At 43.0% G+C, this 24,446-nt stretch overlaps 1 protein-coding gene across 1 annotated transcript; it reads right to left on the reverse strand.

Annotated features, from left to right (window-relative positions):
• Window positions 1–516: 516 nt before the first annotated feature.
• On the reverse strand, window positions 517–14,005 carry LOC126267440 (facilitated trehalose transporter Tret1-2 homolog). The gene is made up of 4 exons (XM_049972740.1): window positions 13,881–14,005; window positions 7,888–8,168; window positions 4,372–4,959; window positions 517–2,690 (listed from the first exon to the last, which is right to left on the reverse strand). The coding sequence occupies exons 1-4, from the start codon at window positions 13,951–13,953 to the stop codon at window positions 2,115–2,117; spliced, it is 1,518 nt and encodes a 505-aa protein (XP_049828697.1). The 5' UTR covers window positions 13,954–14,005; the 3' UTR covers window positions 517–2,114.
• Between the last annotated feature and the right edge of the window lie 10,441 nt (window positions 14,006–24,446).

A 24,446-nucleotide genomic window follows, 5' to 3' on the forward strand; every position in this document is an offset into this window, starting at 1 on the left:
GGAGTCATGCGATTTTTCTTATTTCTTTCCGCGACTTATTCCGTTCGTTGTAGCGAGTCAATCGATTCACTTTACCGGCAATGTGAAATTTTAGTAATTACGCTGATGTCTGATACCTTTCTATGAAGTTATTTAGTTTCTCCGTGTTTGAGACGCCGCTTTCTCTCATTCACACTGTACCGTAAAGAGCTTCTAGAAAATCTTTATTACCTTTTTACAATACCATCATTATTTAAATTTCAGTAAAAAATTAATCTCCCTTTTCTTTCATTTCTGTGTTGTATTTCCATATGTGAAAACCTTGACAATAGCGAATGGAAAACATATGTTCGTAACTTTTTTATTGGCGAAACGCAGTTTGTTCTCCCTAAAATCAGACGGGAGGAGAAAGGAGAGTTCTTGGTTGTTTAGCCAAACGTTATCTTAGGTTCTGTAAGACATTACTGCAGTGCAAGTAATCTGGACAAAGCAGGAATACGAATAAAAAGAAGTAAAGTATAATTTTGGTCACAGCAATTTATTGCAAACAAATATGTTTCGAATAATAATACTGATTTTCATACAAAGTACAAAACAGTTTATATATATACATAAATTTTTATTTATATATTTATTCTATTAACACTATCGCAGTATATAATTAATTAACCTTATGATTGACGTCATATAATATCATTTCAGTGAAAGTGAGCTACAACAGAATGAGATTCCAGTCCTGCGTGTTTGCTTAAATGTGTCGTGATACTGTAAACTGATGCAAGGGGATCGTGTAGCTTATGCGGCAGCAGTGTCACTGTGTAGTCGCTTATTACTTCAAAACTGTGCCTTACTAGCGATCAAGCAGCCCAGTTTTCAGATCCATGTTCTTCCTAGAGAAGCCAGAGCATTTCTTTCGGGCATACACCCTAACACTAGGTCACTTGGACAACCAGAGTACAGGAAATCAACATTGGCCCTGTTGAAGGAATAGTCCCAGCATCCACCATAAATAATAACTGGAATAATGTAAATGAATGAGGAAGGTATGTCTTGAGACTGTAGTCCTGTAGCGAAGTGAAATGGAATATTAAACTGTTCAGACAGTGAAGAGAATAACAGGTTTTGAAACGTGGTGCGACAAAAGAATGATAAGTTAGGTTGAGTTAATACCCAGTGAGGAGGTATTAAATCAAATGGAAGAAACAAAATATTTATGGCAGCAATTGATTAAAAATTGATAGTACTCATTCTGCAATACGAAGAAATATTTGGTAATCGGCGGAAGTGTAGAGGGTGAAATTGTGAAATTGTACTGGGCTCCAACGCTTGACTATAGTAAGCAGGTTCAAATGCTAGGAGATGAAGAGGATGCAAAGGACAGGCTAGCGTGGAAAGCTGCATCAAACCAGTCTTCATTGTAAATGCACACAATAAAAATAGTAACAACAAGAACGAAGCACTGGACTAAGGCATGACCTCCCAACTGGGAGCCTGCACAAAATAATGTATGTCGCAACATTCTCATAAATCTGCAATGAAATGTGTATAGAAGACTAATACAGGTTGATCAAGAGCGAATTAGTGGCATTTATCTCGTGGTGATACTATCAGATGGGAGTTTCTCTTGGTTCGCTGATGTAAGTTACAGTGTCGGATACAACTTTAGTCACTGAGTCTGCTGCCGGTTTCACACTTTTAATTCATCAACATATTCGTAGTATCTTTTGTTGAGTGAGCTTTACTTAGTATGTTCAGAGCATAAAATCTTCCAGAACCTTCGTACATCCGTAGTTTTACATGGCAGACAGCTTATTTGGAAAAGTGCAGGGTAAGATTCTCTTTTACAATAGACCAGCGCCCCTGCTTGTCTCGAAATGTGTCTCGTCACAGAGGCTGAAATAATTTTCCTCCCTGTGAAAGGAATCAGCGTCGATGACGTCTCTCTATACCACTCAAACTCGCAGATGTGGACGAATGTCAGCAGTGCGCTTGTAGCCATCAGTGACAGCTTAACTCATTCTGTGGGGTATGTTCATGCCCCTCTAAACCGCTTCCGGCTGCGTGACTTTAGACCCGTTTCAGTCAGGTTCTGGTTGCAGGCTGGGGTCCACGACCGGATCGCGGGCGGTGAACCGCTAGATGACATCACCGGAGTCCTCAGAAGTGCAGCAGGTGAAGCAGATGGGCGTTCCCGCGTCCGTCAGCTTCTGCTGGATCTCCTGCGACTGGAGGCCGCGAGTCTCGGGCACGAGCGCCGCGGAGAAGACCGTGTAGATGATGCAGATGCCGCCCAGGAGCGAGTACGCCGGCGTCGTGCCGTACTCCTCAATGAAGCCGTCGAAGAGTCCGGTCATGATGCTGCACGCTATCCAGCTGATACAAACGGCGACGCCCGCCGCCCACTTCTTGGAGACGGAGGGTAGCAGCTCGGCGATCAACAGCCAGGGTAGCGGACCCAGGCCGACGGCGAAGCCGATGAGGAAGACGTTGATGGTGACAAGTGGCAGCCAGCCCGCTGCTTCGTGCAACCAGAGCCAGCTCTGGTGCACCGCCAGCAGCAGGTGCGACACGGACATGAGCACCCCGGAGGCGATCAGCAGCGGGCGGCGCCCGAAGTTCTCCACAAGGAGAGCAGAGGCGCCGGTGCCCACCAACTGGACGGCGCCGGTAATAACTGTGGATATCTGCGGCGAGATTGAGGTGCCCGCCTCCTGAAGGGAAAAGGAGCTGTATTAGTGTCGAGGAACTGATTCTTCTTATTGTGAAATGTTCTACCAGCTATGCACCCCATCCCACATGGACCATTCGACGTCTACTGGCCATTATATCACTCTCTGCCATTTGCGTCTTTCAGATGTGATTTGGTGGGTGTAGAGTCAGCATAACAGCCTCCAAAATGTCATCAGCTTGCCAGACATGGGAGCCGATACTTCTCACTTAACTGCTGTATTGGCATCATCAAGCAGAGGGCACCCATCACTAGTCGTAAAGTGTAATAAATGGATTGGTTCAAATGGCTCTGAGCACTATGGGACTTAACTTCTGAGGTCATCTGTCCCCTAGAACTTAGAACTACTTAAACCTAACCAACCTAAGGATATCACATACATCCATGTCCTAGGCAGGATTCGAACCTGCGACTGTAGCGGCCTCTCGGTTTCCGACTGTAGCGTCTAGAACCGCTCGGCCACTCTGGCCGGCGAATAAATGGGTACTTGATCGAAAATTTACACTTGAACAAACAGACTTTCACTATGACAATATTTCATGCGGAAATCAGTGGCGGCTCGTAACCATACATTCACAAACTTATTCTTTTGAGACCCACAGCTATTATCGTTTAATACCACCCCATGTATATATGCTATTAATTATGATAGACCGTGTATAATTACTTACAGCGAGTTAAAATATTTAGTGGAAAGCAAATACTCTTTGGGCGTGTCTGTGCACTGTGTCTCCACCCATTTAGAGAACACACTGCGAAAGGATCGGTACAACTTTGGGAAACTGCCTAAGGGTGTTCTTGGTGACTCGGAGAGGTAAATAGAGAAGATATTCGCCCGCTGGCTCTTTATTTTTCAGGCAAAAAAGTCTACTGGTCCGGGCACCACAAACCACTGTAGCTGAAACGACGCTGACTTCAACAGTCTGCCACCACAGCGTTTCGTCATCACAGCCAGCGCCATGTGTAGGTAGTATTACGTGGTCAGCAGCCAGAGGTATTTCTGAACTCCGACCCTTCTAGTCACTAACCCACTTGGAACACCATCGCCAGGTGCAGCCATCCAGAAGCTGGGAGCCAGAGTTTGCCCCGTGGATGATACCGCCTTCACAGCAAGCCACTTCCGTGCTGGCAAGCAACATAAAAAGCCAGTTCAACAAAATACAAGACTGCATGAGGAGCAATAGCTCACCGATAGCAATGCTGACTTAATGTGGACACGAATCTCCAGAAGTCAACTAATTCCGATCTGAGTGAGATTGGACCCGATATACATTGATTTGGATTGGATTCTTTCGGGGAGGAGACCAGACAGCGAGGTTATCGGTCTCATCGGATTAGGGAAGGATAGGGAAGGAAGTCGGCCGTGCCCTTTCAAAGGAACCATCCCGGCATTTACCTGGAGCGATTTAGGGAAATCACGTAAAACCTAAATCAGGATGGCCGGATGCGGGACCCATTACAGGTTCCACACTTCTGGAGAGAAGGTGTTGCACCAGCTGTTCCTATAAGTCTACTCCTGAACCGCCCGCCTCCCCCCCCCCCCCCCCCCCCTCATCTCACAACAGGGTCGTCGCTGCCCATTACTGTCAATGCCGGTACATAAAGCGAAACCGTTTGAAGGACAAAGTAAATCACTGCAGAAGGAAGTGAATGACGATACTTACAGCGAATATGTCAACCGTATAGAAGAGGATTGCGTCGACGCCACTGAGCTGCTGGAAGGCCATGAGCGGGAAGACGATGAAGCACGCACGCAGTGTGGGCGGCTTCTGCTTGGTCGGAACCTCAGGCTCGGGCCTCGGCTGGTCACGTTGGGCGTGCAGCTGCCTGAGGCGCTCGTCGTCCAACTTCTGCAGCTGTAGACCCTCCTTCTGCTTGATGGCGGCGCTGTCCAGCAGCACGGAGGCCAGCGCGGGCGGGCTGTGCTCCAGGTGCAGCCACGCCTCGGCTCGCACCGCCTTCTCGTGCCGCTTTCGGTTGTGCAGGTACTCGGGCGACTCGGGCATCAGCATGAAGGCGGCGCAGAAGCCGAGCGGCAGCACGGCCATGGTGACGGTTAGCCAGCGCACCGGCAGCACGATGCCCACGCCGTACACCACCAGCAGGCCGGCGGCCAGCATGAGGTCCAGCAGCGTGCCCAGTGCGCCGCGGATCTCGGCCGCCGCCACCTCCTCGGCGTACAGCGGCGCTATCGTCGTCACACCAGCCGCGGCCAGCCCACAGATGAAGCGCCCCACCATCAGCAGGATCAGCTGAGGACAACATACAGTACTCCTTTCACTATCACATATTCCCAACTCTTGAGAATAGGGCTGACTGTTGAGGCTCTGTCCCTTTCAGCCAAATATCGCTGGAAGCTGGGACTGGGCCTGAAGGAGTCCCAACTGGGATTACTGGGAGGGGATCACCAGTTCCGGCATTCTCCTGGTGACCAACTGGAACCTTCCGATAATAGTGGTCAGACTGATTGAGGAGGAGGAGATTAGTGTTTAATCTCCTGTCGACAACGAGGTCATTAGAGACGGAGCACAGGCTCGGATTAGGTTCAAATGGTTCAAATGGCTCTGAGCATTATGGGACTTCTGAGGTCATCATTAGAACAGCTTAAACCTAACTAACCTAAGGACATGAAACACATCCATACCCGAGGGAGGATTCGAACCTGCGACTGTAGGGGTCGCGCGGTTCCAGACTGTAGCGCCCAGAACCGCTTCGGCCGGCCTCGGACTACAGAAGAACAGCGAAGGAAAATATTCGTACTCTATCAAAGGAACTATTGCAGCCTTTGGCTTTAAACGATTTAGGGAAATCATGGAAAACCTAAATCTGGGTTGCCGGATGCAGGTTTGAACTGTTGGTTTAAATGGCTCTGAGCACTATGGGACTTAACTCCCGTGGTCATCAGTCCCCTAGAACTTACTACTACTTAAACCTAACTAACCTAAGGACATCACACACATCCATGCCCGAGGCAGAATTCGAACCTGCGACCGTAGCGGTCTCGCGTTTCCTGACTGTAGTGCCTAGAACCGCTCGGCCACTCCAGCCGGCTACCAATAGAAAAAGCACCTATTACAGTCTGTGGTTATCTTTACGCAGTTGTGTAAACTAGTTCTTCGCCATATGACGAATCCACATTTATGTTATTTGTTGATATTATCAGTGGGGAGAGATATGCTCCCTGTTGATGTAAAACATTTGTGGATAAAAATCATAGGTCAATATTTCAAATTTTCTGTACTGATCACCGGTTTCGGCTCATTACTGAAGCACCTTCCTGTCCATTTAACATATTGTTCAATGTGTGACACTCATTCCAAATCGTTGTATTTTTTACAGGCAAGTCTCTCTAATTTAAAAAAAATCGCAGTCTGAAAATCTTTGTTATATAATTTGACAACGTCAGTCACTAATCAAATGTTACAGTACCCAATTTACCAGACATATTTACGAACGATCGACAGCAGTAGTAGTTGTATCCATTTGTACATATGTGCGTTAAATGGGAACTGTAACAACATTTGATTAGTGATTAACGTTGTCAGTTTATACACCGAGATCAGATTTTTACTTAGGATTTTAACGAGGTCTAAAATATACGACGATTTCTAATGAGTGTCGCAAACGGAATAACAATTGAGATTGAACTGAAGACGGCTCGATAGTGAGCCAAAAACGACAATCAGTAAAGAAAATTTCCAGCTTTGACGTAGGATTTTCATCCACAAATGTTTTAAATAGATATTTGCATTCATAGCAGGAACAATTTAGCACCATTGCTGTTACCTATAAAGAAATGTGTGGAGATGTGTATTCATATCTTGGTCTCCCTCTACGATTTTTACACTCCACGCTGCCCTCCAATGCTAAATTTGTGATCCCTTGATGCCTCAGAACATGTTATACTAACCGGTCCCTTATTTTTGTCAAGTTGTACCACAAACTCCTCTTCTCCCCAATTCTATTCAATACTTCATCATTAGTTATGTGATCTACCCATCTAATCTTCAGCATCTAATCTATAGGAACAGTGACAAAAATGTAAATTAAATAGCAAACATATGTACATATTCCAGGCGACTGATGATGCCTTGCAGAAAACAAAGGCGAACGTAGGCAACAGCGTATAAAAACTACATCATTCATGATGGCGACACGCGTAGTACGCTACTCGTAGGTCGCAGTTCGTAGTAATAGGCGGCAAATCATCGAGTAAAACTGAAGTAATATCAGGTGTTCACCAGGGAAGCGTCCTGGGACCTCTGCTGTTCCTGATCTATATAAATGACATGGGTGACAATCTGAGCAGTTCTGTTAGGTTCTTCGCAGATGATGCTGTAATTTACCGTCTAGTAAGGTCATCCGAAGACCAGTATCAGTTGCAAAGCGATTTAGAAAAGATTGCTGTATGGTGTGGCAGGTGGCAGTTGACGCTAAAAACGAAAAGTGTGAGGTGATCCACATGAGTTCCAAAAGAATCCGTTGGAATTCGATTACTCGATAAATAGTACAATTCTGAAGGCTGTCAATTCAACTAAGTACCTGGGTGTTACAGTTAGTAACAACTTCAGTTGGAAAGACCACATAGATAATATTGTGGGGAAGGCGAGCCAAAGGTTGCGTTTCATAGGCAGGACACTTAGAAGATGCAACAAGTCCACTAAAGAGACAGCGTACACTACATTCGTTCGTCCTCTGTTAAACTATTGCTGCGCGGTGTGGGACCCTTACCAGGTGGGATTGACGGAGGACATCGAGAGGGTGCAAAAAAGGGCAACTCGTTTTGTATTATCACATAATACGGGAGATAGTGTGGCAGATATGATACGCGAGTTGGGATGGAAGTCAGTAAAGCAAAGACGTTTTTCGTTTCGGCGCGTTCTATTTAGGAAATTTCACTCACAAACTTTCTCTTACGAATGCGAAAATATTTTGTTGAGCCAAACCTACATAGGTAGGAATTATCATTAAAATAAGAGAAATCAGAGCTCGAACGGAAAGGTTTAGGTGTTCGGGAGTGGAATGGTAGAGAGATACTATGATTGTGATTCGATGAACCCTCTGCCAAGTACTTAAATGTGAATCATGTAGATGTAGATGTACATGTCACTCCGTAAAAATGTCTGCTCTGAGTGAACGAGCAACGATATTGCCTAGCGATGAGCTGGTCAGGGACTCACCGACTCGTAGAAGATGAGCATGACCCAGCCGGCGAAGAGAAGGAGGCCGAAGGCGAGCAGAGGCAGCTTGCGGCCATAGCGGTGCGTGATGAAGCCGGCAGGGATGGAGCCGATGAGCGCCCCGACGGGCAGTAGAGCACCCATCCAGGCGCCCTCCGTCTTGGTGAGCGGCACGCCGGAGTACCACACGCCGTCCACGTCCGCGTACTGCAGCTGCAGCACCGGCAGAACGGGGGACGTCCAGCCCATGGCGCAGCCCACGCACAGCGTGCTCAGGTTGGCTGTGAGGACGAGCAAACGCAAAGGTTGGAGGCGCCACATCGACGGATGACATTTGAGGAAGCCAAAGAGAGACGGTACTACCCAACAGTAGCAGGAATGAGACTAGGGATAAACTTATCATCCAGTAGATAGGTCAGGCACAGATCGTTAAAGGTGCTAACTACTGCCTGATTCCGGAACTCGCACTACACAAGAGTAGCAGGAATCTGACTAGGGATAAACTTATCATCCAGTAGATAGGTTAGGCACAGATCGTTAAAGGTGGTAACTACTGCCTGATTCCAGAACTCGCACTACACAAGAGTAGCAGAAATGAGACTAGGGATTAAGTTAACAGCCAGTAGACAGGTTAGGCACAGATCGTTAAAGGTGGTAACTACTGCCTGATTCCGGAACTCGCACTACACAAGAGTAGCAGAAATGAGACTAGGGATTAAGTTAACAGCCAGTAGATAGGTTAGGCACAGATCGTTAAAGGTGGTAACTACTGCCTGATTCCGGAACTCGCCCTACACAAGAGTAGCAGGAATTTGACTAGGCATAAACTTATCATCCAGCAGATAGGTCAGGCACAGATCGTTAAAGGTGCTAACTACTGCCTGATTCCAGAACTCGCACTACACAAGAGTAGCAGAAATGAGACTAGGGATTAAGTTAACAGCCAGTAGATAGGTTAGGCAGAGATCGTTAAAGGTGGTAACTACTGCCTGATTCCGGAACTCGCCCTACACAAGAGTAGCAGGAATTTGACTAGGCATAAACTTATCATCCAGCAGATAGGTCAGGCACAGATCGTTAAAGGTGCTAACTACTGCCTGATTCCAGAACTCGCACTACACAAGAGTAGCAGAAATGAGACTAGGGATTAAGTTAACAGCCAGTAGATAGGTTAGGCAGAGATCGTTAAAGGTGGTAACTACTGCCTGATTCCAGAACTCGCACTACACAAGAGTAGCAGAAATGAGACTAGGGATTAAGTTAACAGCCAGTAGATAGGTTAGGCACAGATCGTTAAAGGTGGTAACTACTGCCTGATTCCGGAACTCGCCCTACACAAGAGTAGCAGGAATTTGACTAGGCATAAACTTATCATCCAGCAGATAGGTCAGGCACAGATCGTTAAAGGTGCTAACTACTGCCTGATTCCAGAACTCGCACTACACAAGAGTAGCAGAAATGAGACTAGGGATTAAGTTAACAGCCAGTAGATAGGTTAGGCAGAGATCGTTAAAGGTGGTAACTACTGCCTGATTCCGGAACTCGCACTACACAAGAGTAGAAGGAATTTGACTAGGGATAAACTTATCATCCAGCAGATAGGTCAGGCATAGATCGTTAAAGGTGGTAACTACTGCCTGATTCCGGAACTCGCACTACACAAGAGTAGCAGGAAGTTGACTAGGGATAAACTTATCATCCAGTAGATAGGTCAGGCATAGATCGTTAAAGGTGCTAACTACAGTCTGCTTCCGGAACTCGCACTACACAAGATTAGCAGAAATGAGACTAGGGATAATCTTAACATCCAGTATCTACATTAGGTGCAGATCGTTAAAGGAGGTAACTACTGTCCGCTTCCGGTACACGGGAATGCGAACCGTCCTCGGATCGAATTCACATGGCGGTTTAACGACGGGCGCCGGTGCCAAGCGATGAAAACGTAACTTTTTGCTGTCGTCGATTTGGCATAAAGAAGTTTAAAATCTAGATCTGCAGATATGGTTACAGCAGTGCGCTTTTACCAGTCTGGGGGGGGGGGGGCGGGGGAAATGTCTCAGGGGGTTAGTATAATTATATATGTTACTAGCTTGGACCGTGGCGTTACCCATGATTAAACAGTTATTTATAAATAGATGTCAATGCCGGAACTCACTATTCACGCGTATGCACTATCAGAAATGCACTATCAGAAAAGCCATCCCTTGTTATATCTTTATAAGTACATTATAGGTAAAGCTTATTTACAAAATCATATACATACAGGTATACGAGGGGAATTCAAAAAGTGAGGCACATTTGTGAAAAACTACTTATTCTGATGATAGAAAACTGAAACATGCGTTATTTTTCTACGTAACCTCCCTGAACTTCAATGCAGTTTCCCCAACGTTTTACGAGTTTTTTTATTTCATCAGAAAATACGTTTATCGGTTGCATCTGTAACTAATTTTGCACCGCAGCAATGACGTCTTCATCACTTTCAAATCTTCTTCCCTGTAGTGCTTCCGTTAAGGGTCCAAACACGTGAAAATCGCTTGGAGCCAGGTCTGGACTGCATGATGAATGTTCCAGCACCTCGAATCTCAACTCCTTTATTGCGTCGGCTGTCCGTTTGGCAGAATGTGGGCGAGCGTTATCTTGCTGCAGGATAACACCTCTTCATAGTTTTCCACGACGTTTGGATCTGATTGCAGGTTTTAGTTTCGTACGCAGCACATCACATCCACCATACAAGACAGACCTGGCTCTAAAGCCTCGTTTATCCTGGGGCGACGTCTTGCAACATGGTGGCATGCAACGGAAATGTGGCGTGCGTCGTCTTGTCATTTAGTTCTAAATGTTTTGAAATGCTTAACTACTACATAACACTTTTTTCAAAATTAATAAGCAAACATATTAACAGTATTAATAGTAAACTTTCAGTGTTCGGTTCCACAAATTTAAATTATATGTAAAGTTTTACTCCAGTGCATGGGAAATAAACATCCGAGGTTGGGATGCATATACTAAAACCAGAGGAGTGGATGGTCTGATGCCGCCCCCCCCCCCCCCCTCGCAAATCGCACACTGCAGTACTATGAACACTTGGCTATCTGACACGTAAGGATTACTCATCCACGATTTAATGTATGCCTTTTGTGTCGAACATCCGTGTATAACGGACGCATGGAATGCTTTAAGTTTCTTCATAACGACGAATGTTCGAAATTGCTGTCGCAATAAATAAAATATTCTTCACAACAGTCAGTGGAAATTGGCATTATAAATGAAAAACAATATATGTGTATGTTCCATACGATTCTGTAGAGCATAGACAATATTGTGTTTTTCATTCGTAATCATGTTATTCCACTAAGAAGCGAAGTAAGAATCGTTTAACATGGAAGTTACCATGTTTAACATCATATGAAAATCGCATATCAGGTAGACGAAGTGGTGCCTCAAACAAAAAGAAGAAATTTTATGTCCTCAGCTTCGCAAATATTTTCATGAAAAAATTCCTGGAAATACTATCTGTTTAGCGGCAGTCGCGAAGAAAATTTACTATACTTATACGGCAATGTGATTCAGTCCTCACATGAGGTCCAGTAGAAACTGAGTTGGAACAGGTATGTACAAGTGTGTGATACTTCCGTATACGCCCTTTAGGAAGAACTGAATTACTTGAGAAAATAAATAAGACTTCTTGTCTCGGTTGGAAGTAATCTGCAGCAAATAAGTCAAATGAATCTGAAAAGTAACGCAGTAATCTTGCGTCTATCTAATATGAGATATCGACGGTAAAACCTGGTTCTACAGACACCGGGGGAAACAGTACTGATGCTCCGGTTTTCTCTTCAATAACCTTAGAGTACGCACAAGAGTTAGCTGCTCGTAGTACCTATTATTTATAGATCGAAATATCTTGCAAAGGATTCAAATATTAACAAACAATGACAATATAAACATACTCCGGTCAAATTTGGCTGGAAAATGCAATTTCCGTTTGTAATTAAAGATGTTCTAAACATGGTTACTATGTGTAAGATGCGTATCGAGGAATGCAATAATGATGACGCTCCTTCGAAATTTCCAACGCACTTCTTTCACCTTTCTTGCCTTTTTAACGTACATTAACCGATTCTCTTACTCGAAGAAAACTACTGTGAAACCAAGTACAATTTTTAGCAATCATTAGCAGTCACTGAATAAATGTACGAGTACTCATACAAGAAAATGTTCGTTTAATTTAAGTTCTTTATATAAAATGATTACAGTTAAGAGCACTATGGGACTTAACATCTATGGTCATCAGTCGCAGTTAAGACAAACGTTAAGTAAATATTTGAAGTTGATTAAATAAAAAATGATCTTGTGTAAATTTTATTTGTTAAGGGCAACAAAAAACATTTCGAGGATGGCGTACGTGCTAGGTCTTCTGTTTCATTACAAAGTGAGCCGTTATTTATTATTAAAAAGTATACATTCACATGCAATCTTTCCACTCTCTAAAATGTAGCTAATATATTGACTATTTATTTACTCAAATTCACAACGAAACACTTTAATCTGAATTCATTTGTCTACGCAAAATACCAGTCTATAAAATATTGTTTTGAACTCCGCAGGTATTGATGTTCCAAGACGGAGAGAAAAATAATGGACTTTTGGAACAAAATCTTGACCGGCTAGAATGGGCTAGTAATTTAGTAACTTTTTTGAAATTATACTCCAGTTTTATGTACAACTGCTACTAAATAAAAGATGAAATATTGCACAATACAGTTAAACCTTTTAGAACATAATTTTATTTGTATTAAACGTATGCAGTGGGAGAGACTTAAGTAAATGGACAAATTTACAACAAAATTTTTAAAATATTTAAGCAGGGTGACCTTTAGTATGAGTTCCCAAGGAATGATTCGCTTAGCACATGCACGTTATTCAAAGAATAGAGGATCATTTACTGCAGTGTAAATGGTTAAGAACAAAACTCAACAACAACTGAATCAGGAAAAATCTTAAACAGATTACAAAGGGTAAAGAATAAAGAACAGCAGATCGCCAAATTATGACATCACTAATTACACTTGTTATCAGGAAGGTGTTAATCGGCTACAGGCTAGTTTGAATCTAAGCTAGAGGTAGCTGCATAAATTGAGACCATGGTGCTGAAATAACAATGTCAGTTGGTACCGATGAGGGAATGTATGACACTGATTACAAAACACTTGCTCTTGACAGACCATCTCTTCCCCTTTGCATTGTATAATTAGTTCTTGTCGTTTTCTCTTTCTAGTAATACTTTGTAATTACCATTAACATGAGTGCCCTACTAACTGATTTCGATCAATCCTGCTACTGGCTTGGTTCAAATGGCTCTGAGCACTAGGGTAATTAACATCTGTGGTCATCAGTCCCCTAGAACTTAGAACTACTTAAACCTAACTAACCTAAGGACATCACACAACACCCACTCATCACGAGGCAGAGAAAATCCCTGACTCCGCCTGGAATCAAATCCGGGAACCCGGGCGTGGGAAGCGAGAACGCTACCGCAAATCCAGCTACTGGTCAACATGTGTTTATTAGACTAACTAGCCTCATTACTTTTTTATACTGATAATAATATATGCAGAGGAAGAAATGATTGCTTTTGTCGTGAGAACTTCCCACGAGATACTCTACTATTGATATCGATGCACCACGTCACTGACGGGAGCCAGCAGTCATATCTGCTGTTGTGTGTCGTGTGTTGTCATGGGAACGCTCGGTACCATTATCGAGCCGGTAATAACTGCTATGTCACCGGTGGTCAGTAAGGTGCAAAACGACTCTAGAATGATAAATTTCGTACGACGTTCCGTAAAGGACCAAATTTCTATATCGGCAGTAAATGCGTTTCGAGGTAGTGACGTCACATGAGATATTATGCTAATGATATAAGAATATGACGATATGAAGAGAGGGGGAGCATAGAGCAAGCTTTTACGACTCGGAAGTCCACTTACCAATAGTGGCAGCGGCCACTTGTTGCCAGTGAATGATCTTCTTTTCCGATGGTTCGGGTTTCGTGTGCTTCATTTTTAACGAGGCGCCTCAACGATAGTATGAGGTAGTCTATCTATCAGGTGATAGAGAGCGCGCGGTGCGTTGGAACTGTGTCCGCCAGCTGAGGACGGCGCCCTTATATTGACCGCTCTTATCAGGAAGGAGGTGCTTAGCTCTGGTCGCGTGCTTCGTATGTACCGCGCGACGTATGTCGCGGAAGGGGAAGATATACAGACCAGCGCAGTAGCTGGGCATCTTCTAGAACAGCGCAGCGATCACACTGACACTGATACTGAAAACGACAGCTGTCTCTATTTCGATCAGACCTTTTTTCTTTCGTACTGAACTTGCTCTAGGGATATGCAGTATATGATTATGTCGGTTTGTATCTCGGTAACTAGATACCCTGTGGTCTTTCTTCTCGTGGTAGTGTCTTCGTGACAACAAATTAGGATTTTGTGTGTGTATGGCGATTCGCTTGTGGCGAATCAAAATTGAAAACTTGAAACAGTAGAAGATTACCTGAATAGGAGACTGAGGTTGTTCATTATTTATTTTTAATCCAGTAGACAGAAGCGAATTCTTGTAAAATAGTTGGCACGAGCATCATGGAGGGGCTAAGCGATTTGCCGTCTCGATTACTACAGGAAAGACGTGCTTTACGTAGAACCTTCCTGTCTTAAAATCCACAGAGCATAAATTTCAAGACGAGCCAGTAAGTACATCGGTATCTTAATGACTGCCGCGGAAGACTTATCCGAATCCGGGCTTATGTAGAAGAATGACAGTCCTTCCTCCCGTATACGAGCCATGGAAACAGGACGTGGGAACGTTATTAATTAAACATTTGTCCCAGTGATCGTCACTAATTATCCTCGAATGTGGAGCACAGAAGTTAACACAAATGTTGAGTATCTCCACCTCGTACATAAGAGACGAAGTCAAGTGCTATTCCTCAACATGAAGCAAACCTGAAAGTACATTACGTCTCTATCAGTTTTGCACAGGGGGCACTGCAATGAGGTGTCAAAACAACGCCTCATCCGTTCACCGTTTGTTTTTCATGAACTGATACACATTTATGTGTTTGGTGTCTTGTAACTTGACGTCATTACTTGTATTTTGACATTATGTTATGTGTGTAACAGACGACTGTGCAGAAATTAACGCCTTAGGATTAGGTACGCGTTGGTAGTGATTAAAAACTTTAAATTCTTGGAAAATCAAGTTGCACAGAGGAATGTTGACAGTCGTTTTACCCGTGTACCGGGTAATACATATCCTGTAAAATTACTCGTTCTACACCATTTTCATAAAAAAACATCGTTTCAATCATCCGAGAAATATGTAACTAGCAAAATAAGCAACTAATTCAATTTAAACACGAAAAGAATGAGAATCACCCACGGCGTTATTGTAGGGACAATCTCGATGCAACTGACGAAAAGTCTAAAGTAGGTTTATAGGTAGACCCACAGTTGAATGTGCTATGTGGATGGTGATGTTATTTGACACTTTTCGCAGCGATAATGCCTTACCAAGATTGGAAACCGCGATTGTTGCCTAGAACTTTGGATTCGGCCGTAGACAGCCACAGATGGTTGAAAGAACTCTCCCGGATTATCGATAGTGCTCACTGACCGGAGAGAAGGGAAGTTATACACTACAAACTATTATTAACAAACAGTACTGTAGCTTAGGGATTCGAATGTGTCCGAGATCTCTATATATGAAGAAATTTTCGCTTATTATGAAACAGCTGATCATTTCAAACGATATTCTTTCCTTACGTTCAACGCGTGGCACTGCAGCTCCGCCTCAGTAGACTCACAAAGACAGTTTAGTATTAGTTTGTTACGAAGTAACACAGCTACAGCGTTCGGTATGTCCCAACTGGGTGACAGACTTCACACACCACCTTCTTCACTCGTGTTTTGACTTTGCGAAGTCTGTACGTTGCGAAAGTTTCCGCCTTCTGATTTGCCACACTGGAACTATGCTTCAACAGAGTTTGATTACTGATCAATGTGATGTCATTGTCTTGTTTTGCTGTTTTTTTTGTTCCTACGATGCGCCGTCAGACTCGTGCTGAACGCTCACTACAGTGAGCAGTACTGATAATCCGGGACGGTTCTTTCACTTGTCTGTGCGAGACTACAGCCGAATCCAAAGTTATTGTTGGCAGTCGTAGCATCCTCTCGTGGTAAGACACTGCCGTTGTGAAAAATATCAAATGACACCTCAATCCAGATTGCACATTCAGCTGCGGCTCCACCTATTAACTGAATTTAGGCTTTTTCTCAGTCGCATCGAGATTGTTCCTACAATAACGTCATGGGTGATACCCATCGTTTTCGTTTTTAAATTGAATTACTTTGTTACTTAGTTATTTACATACTCTGTAGATGGTTGAAACAAAGTTTTTTTATGAAAATCATGTAGAACGAATAATTTTACAGTAAATGTTTAAATAGTTTGCTTTAAAATGATTAGATTACTGATTAATGAAACTATTTTTCAGCCATACTCGTACCACCACCCATAAAACTAGATTTTTTCTTTGCACGCTTCAATTTTTAAACAAAAATTCGCCTATGGAGTAGAAAGGGCTATCCAGAAGAAACGCTTTTAGGTTAGATCAAAAATTTACTTTGATACCTGTCAGACATTTTATGTTGGTGGACAACTGAGTTAACATTTTATAGCTACTGATCGCCTTTGTCCAATAAATACTTTTCCCGCAACTGATTGTATACTTCAGAAAATTATCTCGTAAGACGTAACTGAGAGGAAATTTGCAGAGTGTGTTAAGAGGTTGATTTGATTCTTTCCAGTACTAGCAATTATTCGAAGATCAATAGTTGCTGAGCTTAAATACTTGATCATCTCAGTAACATGTCTCTTCCAGTTCAATGTTTCGTCAACATGTAAAGCCCAAATTTTCGAGCACTCTTCCCTGGTTACTGACTGCTGTTCATGTGCTACATCAGCTGTTCGTATGACTATCTATTGTACAGAATTTAATTTATTGTGATTTCTGAAAACTAAAGGGAGACTACATTTTCAGACAACTACTTAACGGGTCTTTGAAAAACACCATTAACAATTTCTTCTGTTGCTTTCTCTCTGATGGGATTTATTATAAAACTAGCATCGTCTGTCAAAAGTACCAATCCTGCTATATGAATTTCATGTGGAAGGTCATTCATATAGATGGGGACCATAGATGAATACTCTGGGATTCCCATCGTGATTTCTCCCCACTCACTAAAATTTCTTCAACATTGTCTGAATTATTCACTACAAATTTTGGCAATCTGTTTGTTAAATACGACGCAAAACAGTTGTTTGTAAAGCCATCACTTCTATAAAAACTAAATCTTTCTAACGGTTCTGGCGTGCTTCGTTGCTAATTATCGACACGGCGTTATACTCTAACGTACGCGCTGGACAAAATAGACAAACTTTCTCATGCATTACTATCCTTCCGAAGTATCCACTCGAATGAAGGTGGTAACCTTAGTGGACTCTGTACGCAGTTCGTGGTTTCGTGGTAGCGTCGCTGCCTCTAGATCTTGGTATCCCGCGTTCGGTTCTCGACCGGATCAGTATGTTTAAGTTACTCTCGTCATTTTATCTCATCATCAGCATCGATCCGCAAGTCGCCAAAGTCGCGTCAAATAGAAACACTTGCAGGTCAAACTACCGCAGACTGGATCTCCCGGCGAATAATGCCGTACGATCTATTCAGAATGGTGGACAATGTTTCTTAAAACAATACGGTAGACAAAATGACGGAAAGACTGATAGAAAATTGTTTTACCATTGAAATTTTTGACATGTGATGTATACCTTGGTTCTGACTATCACAGTAATGAAATATCGAGACGAAAATGAGTCGTATTTAAAGAAAATGGCTGCAGTAGACGTCGATCCAAATCCTGAACTAGTGAAAACCAAATACTGAGGCCAAGTCTGGAAGAGAAGCTTGTCATCTCCACGACTGGGAACCTCCCAAGGTAAAGAGTTCAATTGTGTTGGCTGCTTCCTGCACTGATGGTGTGTGCAGATGAACAACAGGATCTTGAGGTCGCTTTCACCTGAATGTACTGGCGGCTACAAACAGAATTATGAAGGTGAGGAACCAAATGACGTCGAAGAACGTCCTTGTTCCCCTACACCTGTCATGACGTTGGTTCTTTCTCAGAGATTCTGATTATCGATTAAAACTAACAAGAAAACTGTAATTTAGGTGTCAAAAAATTCACAAGTACCATAAAATAAATGCGTTTTCAGTCCAACAATAGAATGCTCCTCAGTTTGGCGTAATACCAACTAAATTAAAATATATTTGTGCGCCGGCCAAAGTGGCCGAGCGGTTCTAGGCGCTTCAGTCTGGAACAGCGCGACCGCTACGTCGCAGGTTCGAATCCTGCTTCGGGCATGGATGTGTGATATGTCCTTAGGTTAGTTAGGTTTAAGTTGTTCTAAGTTCTAGGGGACTGATGACCTCAAAAGTTAAGTCCCATAGTACTCAGAGCCATTTTTATATTTGTGCAGTGTCTGTATTTGACTGTGTTTGTAAAGTTCCATGAAATGCTCCTTCGGACATGTATGCATGTCTGAAGGAACACTCGATCGATCTTTACAGATATTGTCAAGCAAAGATACTGCAGAAATGCATTAAATACCAATGCCAAGGCCACCTGGGGACGAAACTAAGTAATTCTCTCCCTATGCGGGAATCACATAATCGTGCGAGCACTATGGGAAGCAGACAGTGGGACATGAGGAAATTTGAGTTTGTTGGTGAAACAGGTAAGCCGACTGTTCGAGTAATGCAGGAAATCGAAGTTCGAGTCTGTGTCTAGCACAAACTGTTATTTTTTTCTCTCTTTGGTGATACCGTATTCAAAATCGGCTATTACATTTCACACATTAAAATAACTGGGAATTCACAGCAAGAATTTTCAAAAATCAGATTCTCTTTCAGAAAGCTTACGAACTTTTGTGTTGGAGACGGACTCCAAAATTCAAGTAGACAGAAAGAGATGTTAGGAGGAACAGACGAGGCAGAAGACAAATACAAGACCTGGAAGGAGATTATACTGCAATGTGCTGTGGAGGTCATTAGAGATGGAACACAAATCTGAATTTGGCAAATGTGAAGGACAATTTGAGTCAGAATTAGCGAATAGAGATCTGAACGTTTTTCCACTTGATTCCGAGTCTTTTTCTTAAACTGGAAGAAGGAAAATTTTTCTTCATGTGGCAATGCTCTTAGGTGATTTATTGTAATGATTTTGGATCCAAGACGTATAAAAATATATGTACCCGTTTCAAAACATACTTTGTACACTTCGCTTCATTATGTGGACTAGAACAACAAATTACGGGATTCTCCGTTCTAATAAACAGTGAAGTGATCGTTCAATAATTATCATGTAAAATAACGGTAACAATATTGAATTATAAAGTGAAATATAGCGAACAAGCCAAATCTGATTTGTTGGTGGTCACGAACTGCTGCGTACTGCTTCATTGACTTGCTGATATTTTCATGGTGAAGCCCAAAAGTTGGTAGCACTTGCCCATGATGAAAAGGTTGAACATTCACATATGTGTACCTCAGGTTTCCACTGCGAAAAAAATACTTCTGCTGTAGCTAAGACACAGTAAAAGTTAACGTACACAATTGTAGCCACAGGGCCTCAAAGGGTTAAACAGTCTTCAAAATTGCTCAACGCCTTCAATGACCCGGCGCTGGATTGGTTACCTTTGATGAGCTGTATAAGCATTACTCATAGACCCAAGTTATAAGTCGACAATAAATTGTTTATTGCTATTCTAATGCGAATTTCCTACAGGGACTCCCGATTACACAGCCCTTTTCTGCGTATACTCCTCACCACCTCTTTGGTGGCGGCAATCACTTCGTTTAGAGGACTCGAGCCAAAGTAAGTGATCGGTGGCTTTTAATCTGGGGGCACATTAACAACTCCTCTTCTAACTTACAGTTAGAATTGTTGAATGTAGTAGCCAGCTGAGTTGTTTCGACTCCATGACTGTCTCATTTTATTTTTGATATGAAATGAGATACCACAGCGGAAAATCACCTATTCGGAGCAAAGGGCCTTCCTTATCTTTCGGGAGGACACCTTCTCCTAATACCAGCAAGGCAGCATTCGTTGTGCAATTTCGACGCGATTTATCAACGAGGCTGAAGATATTAAATTCTTAGAGCTAAAGATAGCAGTAACGCTTTCTTCTAAGTTACACAACCGTGACTACGGTAACTGCTCAATGGTGATATCGTTTGTGTCAGTACAACATCGTCAACTACAGCTGATAATAAAACTACTTGTATACACAATTGTAATTCACCTGAAACATGTCTTAGCGATAAGCAGTAGGCCAAAGAACTTTTCAAATGCAAGAATTTCATGTAAGCTGCTCTTTTTGATTCTACGAATCGGGTTCAAATGGTTCAAATGGCTCTGAGCTCTATGGGACTTAACATCTGAGGTCATTAGTCCCCTAGAACTTAGAACTACTTAAACCTAACCTAAGGATTTCACACACATCATTGCCCGATACAGGATTCGGACCTGCGACCATAGCGGTCACGCGGTGTCAGACTGAAGCGCCTAGAACCGCTCGGCCACACCTGCCGTCCCTACGAATCGGGAATTTGGAATTTATTCTCTTATGCCGTTTTGTTCCTGCTAATAAGGGCAAGTTTAGGTTAACCTTTAATAATTTATTTTAAGTAATTCCTGCATACAGTAATAGCAAATGTACAGAGGCTGGACAAAAATATAGGAACACGGCGAGAAACGCATTCTTGAACATAAATGCAGATATTGGCCAAGCAGCCGCGCGGGATTAGCCGAAGGGTCTGGGGCGCTACAGTCGTGGACTGTGCGGCTGGTCCTGGCGGAGGTTCGAACCCTCCCTCGGGCATCGGTGTGTGTGTTTGTCCTTAGGATAATTGAGGTTAAGTTGAGTGTAAGCTTAGGGGCTGATGACCTTAGCAGTTAAGTCCCATAAGATTTCACACACATTTGATCATTTTTTTGCTGGCCAAGCCTGCAAATTGCGCTGTTTGTATTTGACCACGATCGGTACATGCACGATGTCCTCGCTACTTTCCAAGTGTCAGTCGGGGTCACAATAGTGTTCTGTGTAATTATGAGCGCTTTGTGTCGGGCCTAAGTGAACCCCACGTTGGCAGATTGTTGGTGTTCATATGGTGGCTGATTCCGTAACCAAAGGAACCGAAGTGTTTGCTGTTTCAAAAGACATCGTACTGAAGATTTATACTGTATACAGGGAAAGTGGAAGAAAGTTTTCCATTGAGTCGCAACGCTGATGAAAGTGTGTGTTGAGTGATCGTGGCTAGTGCTCATTGAAGAGCACTGTGGAGAAAAATAAGACGACAGCCGATAAAGACCCTGCAGAACTGAATGTCACACGCGTGAACCCAGTCAGCACCAAAGTAACACGAAGGTTTGGCGTAAACAGGGAACTCAAGGGTGATCTGACATTCGAAAACCAGTCATCAGTGATGCAAATGTACATTTGGACCGTGGAGCAATGGTATCTTGTTGCAAACTGTTTCCAACGCCCCAAGTGTATTCCATGGGCCCCATGGTTATGCTACAAGATCGCATTACTGCCAACGATTATGTGATCATTTTTTCAGATCAGGTCCATCCCATTGTTCCCAAATGGTGCTCCTGTATTCCAAGACGACAGTCCCACTGCTCACACAGCTGGCGACGCCAAGGACTGGTTTTATCTTCTCGAGGATGAATCGCCGCATCTCCACTGCCCGCTACTGCCACTGGATCACAGTTATTATTCAGCCTTTATGGTCTACTTCGGAGAGAAGGGTGCGTGATAGGCATCCAATCCCATCATCGCTAGCTAAATTTGGCACTGTTTTGCAGGAAGAATGATACAAGACTCCCCTGGAAATCGTACACGACCTGTATTCACCAGTTCAGAAACGACAGAAATCCGTTTTAAATGTCACCGTATTAGACATGATAATGTGTTGAGTCTGTGATGTTTTCATAACTCTGTCCAACCCTGTATTTTCCATTGTACTGCTACGTGATTACTGCCAAACAGAACCTGACTACTGCAGTGGGGATACAGAAAAACCTCAAGGAGACGGCGCTAAAGATACCTTGAGCTACCTTTACTTTTACCGCAATAAAATATAGTCAAGTCACACGCAAAGAATAAGAAAGTTTTATTTAAACTGATTATACACATATATAAGACAGTGCCATCTTATGATAAAAAAGTTACAATTGTGGTTCTCTTCCTTAAATGATGAATTCTATGTGCCTATTCCTCCTGGCAGACAGAAACGTATAAAGTACGATGACGCGGACGTGCGTGATACATAGGAAAGTATAACCACTCGATAACTCGATTCAGCCACGTCGACTGCCGAAAGAAGTGAACGAATAGCGTGCGAGGTTACTGACGGGGGCAGAATTGCGGTTGACCCCGCATGGGCGGTGGGGGGGGGGGGGGGGGGGATGGTGCCTCACGCGCCCCCCATATGTATCCGCCACTACACTACTGTACGTTTCGATTCGGCGTGTTTTGTTTTCATGTCTGTAATGCAACGAATCAGGTACACAAACAATATAAGTTGTTCATACAATGTAGGCTTTCACGGCCGGTGTCATCTTCAGTTGAAACTTCCGGGCCGAGAGGCTGTGGTCGATGTATAAAATTTCTACCTGACGTTTCGTCTCCAGCTGCGGGAGACATCTTCTGAGGTCGTCCGGCTATTGCCACTGAGGTTCCAGGTACTCTCGCATGAAAAACGGATATACCAGCAAGTAAATAGACCTAGTCCTCCATCAAAGAAGAAAAGAAACCAGAAGTCCAGATCAACAACGGTCACCTACTGGAAAAGTTTTCCTACCGTTCATTAATAAAGTCACGGACTGTATTGGGAAAGTTCTGGCCAACAATGGGATCGAAACAATCTTCAGGCCCACCAAGAAGATTAAGGAATATTTAAGAACTGCAAAAGACGCCCGACACCCCCTAGCAACACCCGGGGTATACAAAATTCCATGCAGTAGTGGACAAGTATATATTGGAACAACGAAAGAAAGTATAACACCCGCTTAGCCGAACATAAAAGAAACTGTCGCTTAGGACACATCGAAAAATCGGCCGTAGCTAAGCATGTTTTTCGAGGTGGGAGTCATGAAATTAAATTTAATGAGACAAGCGTTCTGGCACGAACATCCCATTATCCCATTATGCGCAAATGGATAGAGAAGCAATAGAAATTCACAAACACCATTACAATTTTAATAGAAAAGAGGACAAAATATGGATGTCGACGTTGCGGCAGCAGAATGACAATCGATTACTCTTAACCGAGAATGATGACGCCTTCCAAAGATAGATATACCGTCGGCATCACATGACGAATTGTGGTGCTCTCTATCCTCTCTATAAATGCTAGAGTACCTGGAGCCTCAGTGGCAGTAGCCGGACGACCTCAGATGATGTATCACGCAGCTGAAGACGAAACGTCAGGTAGAAATTTTATACATCGACCACGGCCTCTCAGCCCGGAAGTTTCAACTGAAGAATATAAATTGTATTACATATTCCATTTTGTTTGTTATGTATCTCTCTTGCCGTAGATAGTATATAAACATAGTGTATTATTCAAAATCAGCGTAATTATTGTGTCGTTTTCTGTGCTAGTTACGTAATTTTGAAGTCCATGAATACAATTTCTGCGTTAACTGGCCTATGGGGTTAAGAATACAGATAAACGAATAATGAAAAGGGCAACACCCTGAACGTACTAGATTGTTTGACTGTCGTTGCCCATAATCCACGAGTCTCGAAACTGATTACAAACACTTAAAATGCTTAATCTAAGTGGAGACGGAGTGTTAACATCAATCTTCTGCCCGGTAATCTCAGAGAGTAGTTTGTTCCGATTTCTTCGGGAAATCCATGTGTACATCTCGAAAAGATATTCCTATTTCGACAGTCGCAATCTCAGACTAATTTATTTTTCTTGACAAATATTGTGAGAACGGACCACATCCATCTCAATACAGGTGATCGAGTGCCAGATAATTACATCGCAGTTTCTGCTGGGAGATATCAGGAAGCTGTCATATCGCTTGATGGTCTGACGACGCGTAGAGATTTCGTCTCTGCTGGTAGAGTATCTGTTTCAAAGGCTTCGGTGCGCGAGGGAACACATACAAACACACACACACACACACACACACACACACACACACACACATCTGAACTCACTACATTGTTCCTGAATCGATATAGTTATTTGTTTTCTTGAAAAAAGTATGCATGGAAGCTGAGCATAATTTTTTTGCATGTAGTACTGACAAACCGATTTCAAGCACTGTAGTAGATTATCCCTTTCCTATCCTCACAATACTTCACTTCTCAAAACTAAAACGATTCGGGGCATACGTAATTAACAAAAATGCTTCTGATAA

The sequence above is a fragment of the Schistocerca gregaria genome, chromosome 1 (assembly GCF_023897955.1).
Source record: "Schistocerca gregaria isolate iqSchGreg1 chromosome 1, iqSchGreg1.2, whole genome shotgun sequence".
Lineage (NCBI taxonomy): Eukaryota > Metazoa > Arthropoda > Insecta > Orthoptera > Acrididae > Schistocerca > Schistocerca gregaria.

Excerpts from the sequence above, each read along its gene's own strand:
- LOC126267440 (XM_049972740.1), bottom strand. The coding sequence starts at position 13,953 with ATGAAGCACACGAAACCCGAACCATCGGAAAAGAAGATCATTCACTGG. Across the intron at positions 4,960-7,887 it reads TGCTCATCTTCTACGAGTCG|CTGATCCTGCTGATGGTGGG; the intron begins GTGAGTCCCTGA and ends TGTTGTCCTCAG. Across the intron at positions 2,691-4,371 it reads ATACGGTTGACATATTCGCT|GAGGCGGGCACCTCAATCTC; the intron begins GTAAGTATCGTC and ends TTTTCCCTTCAG.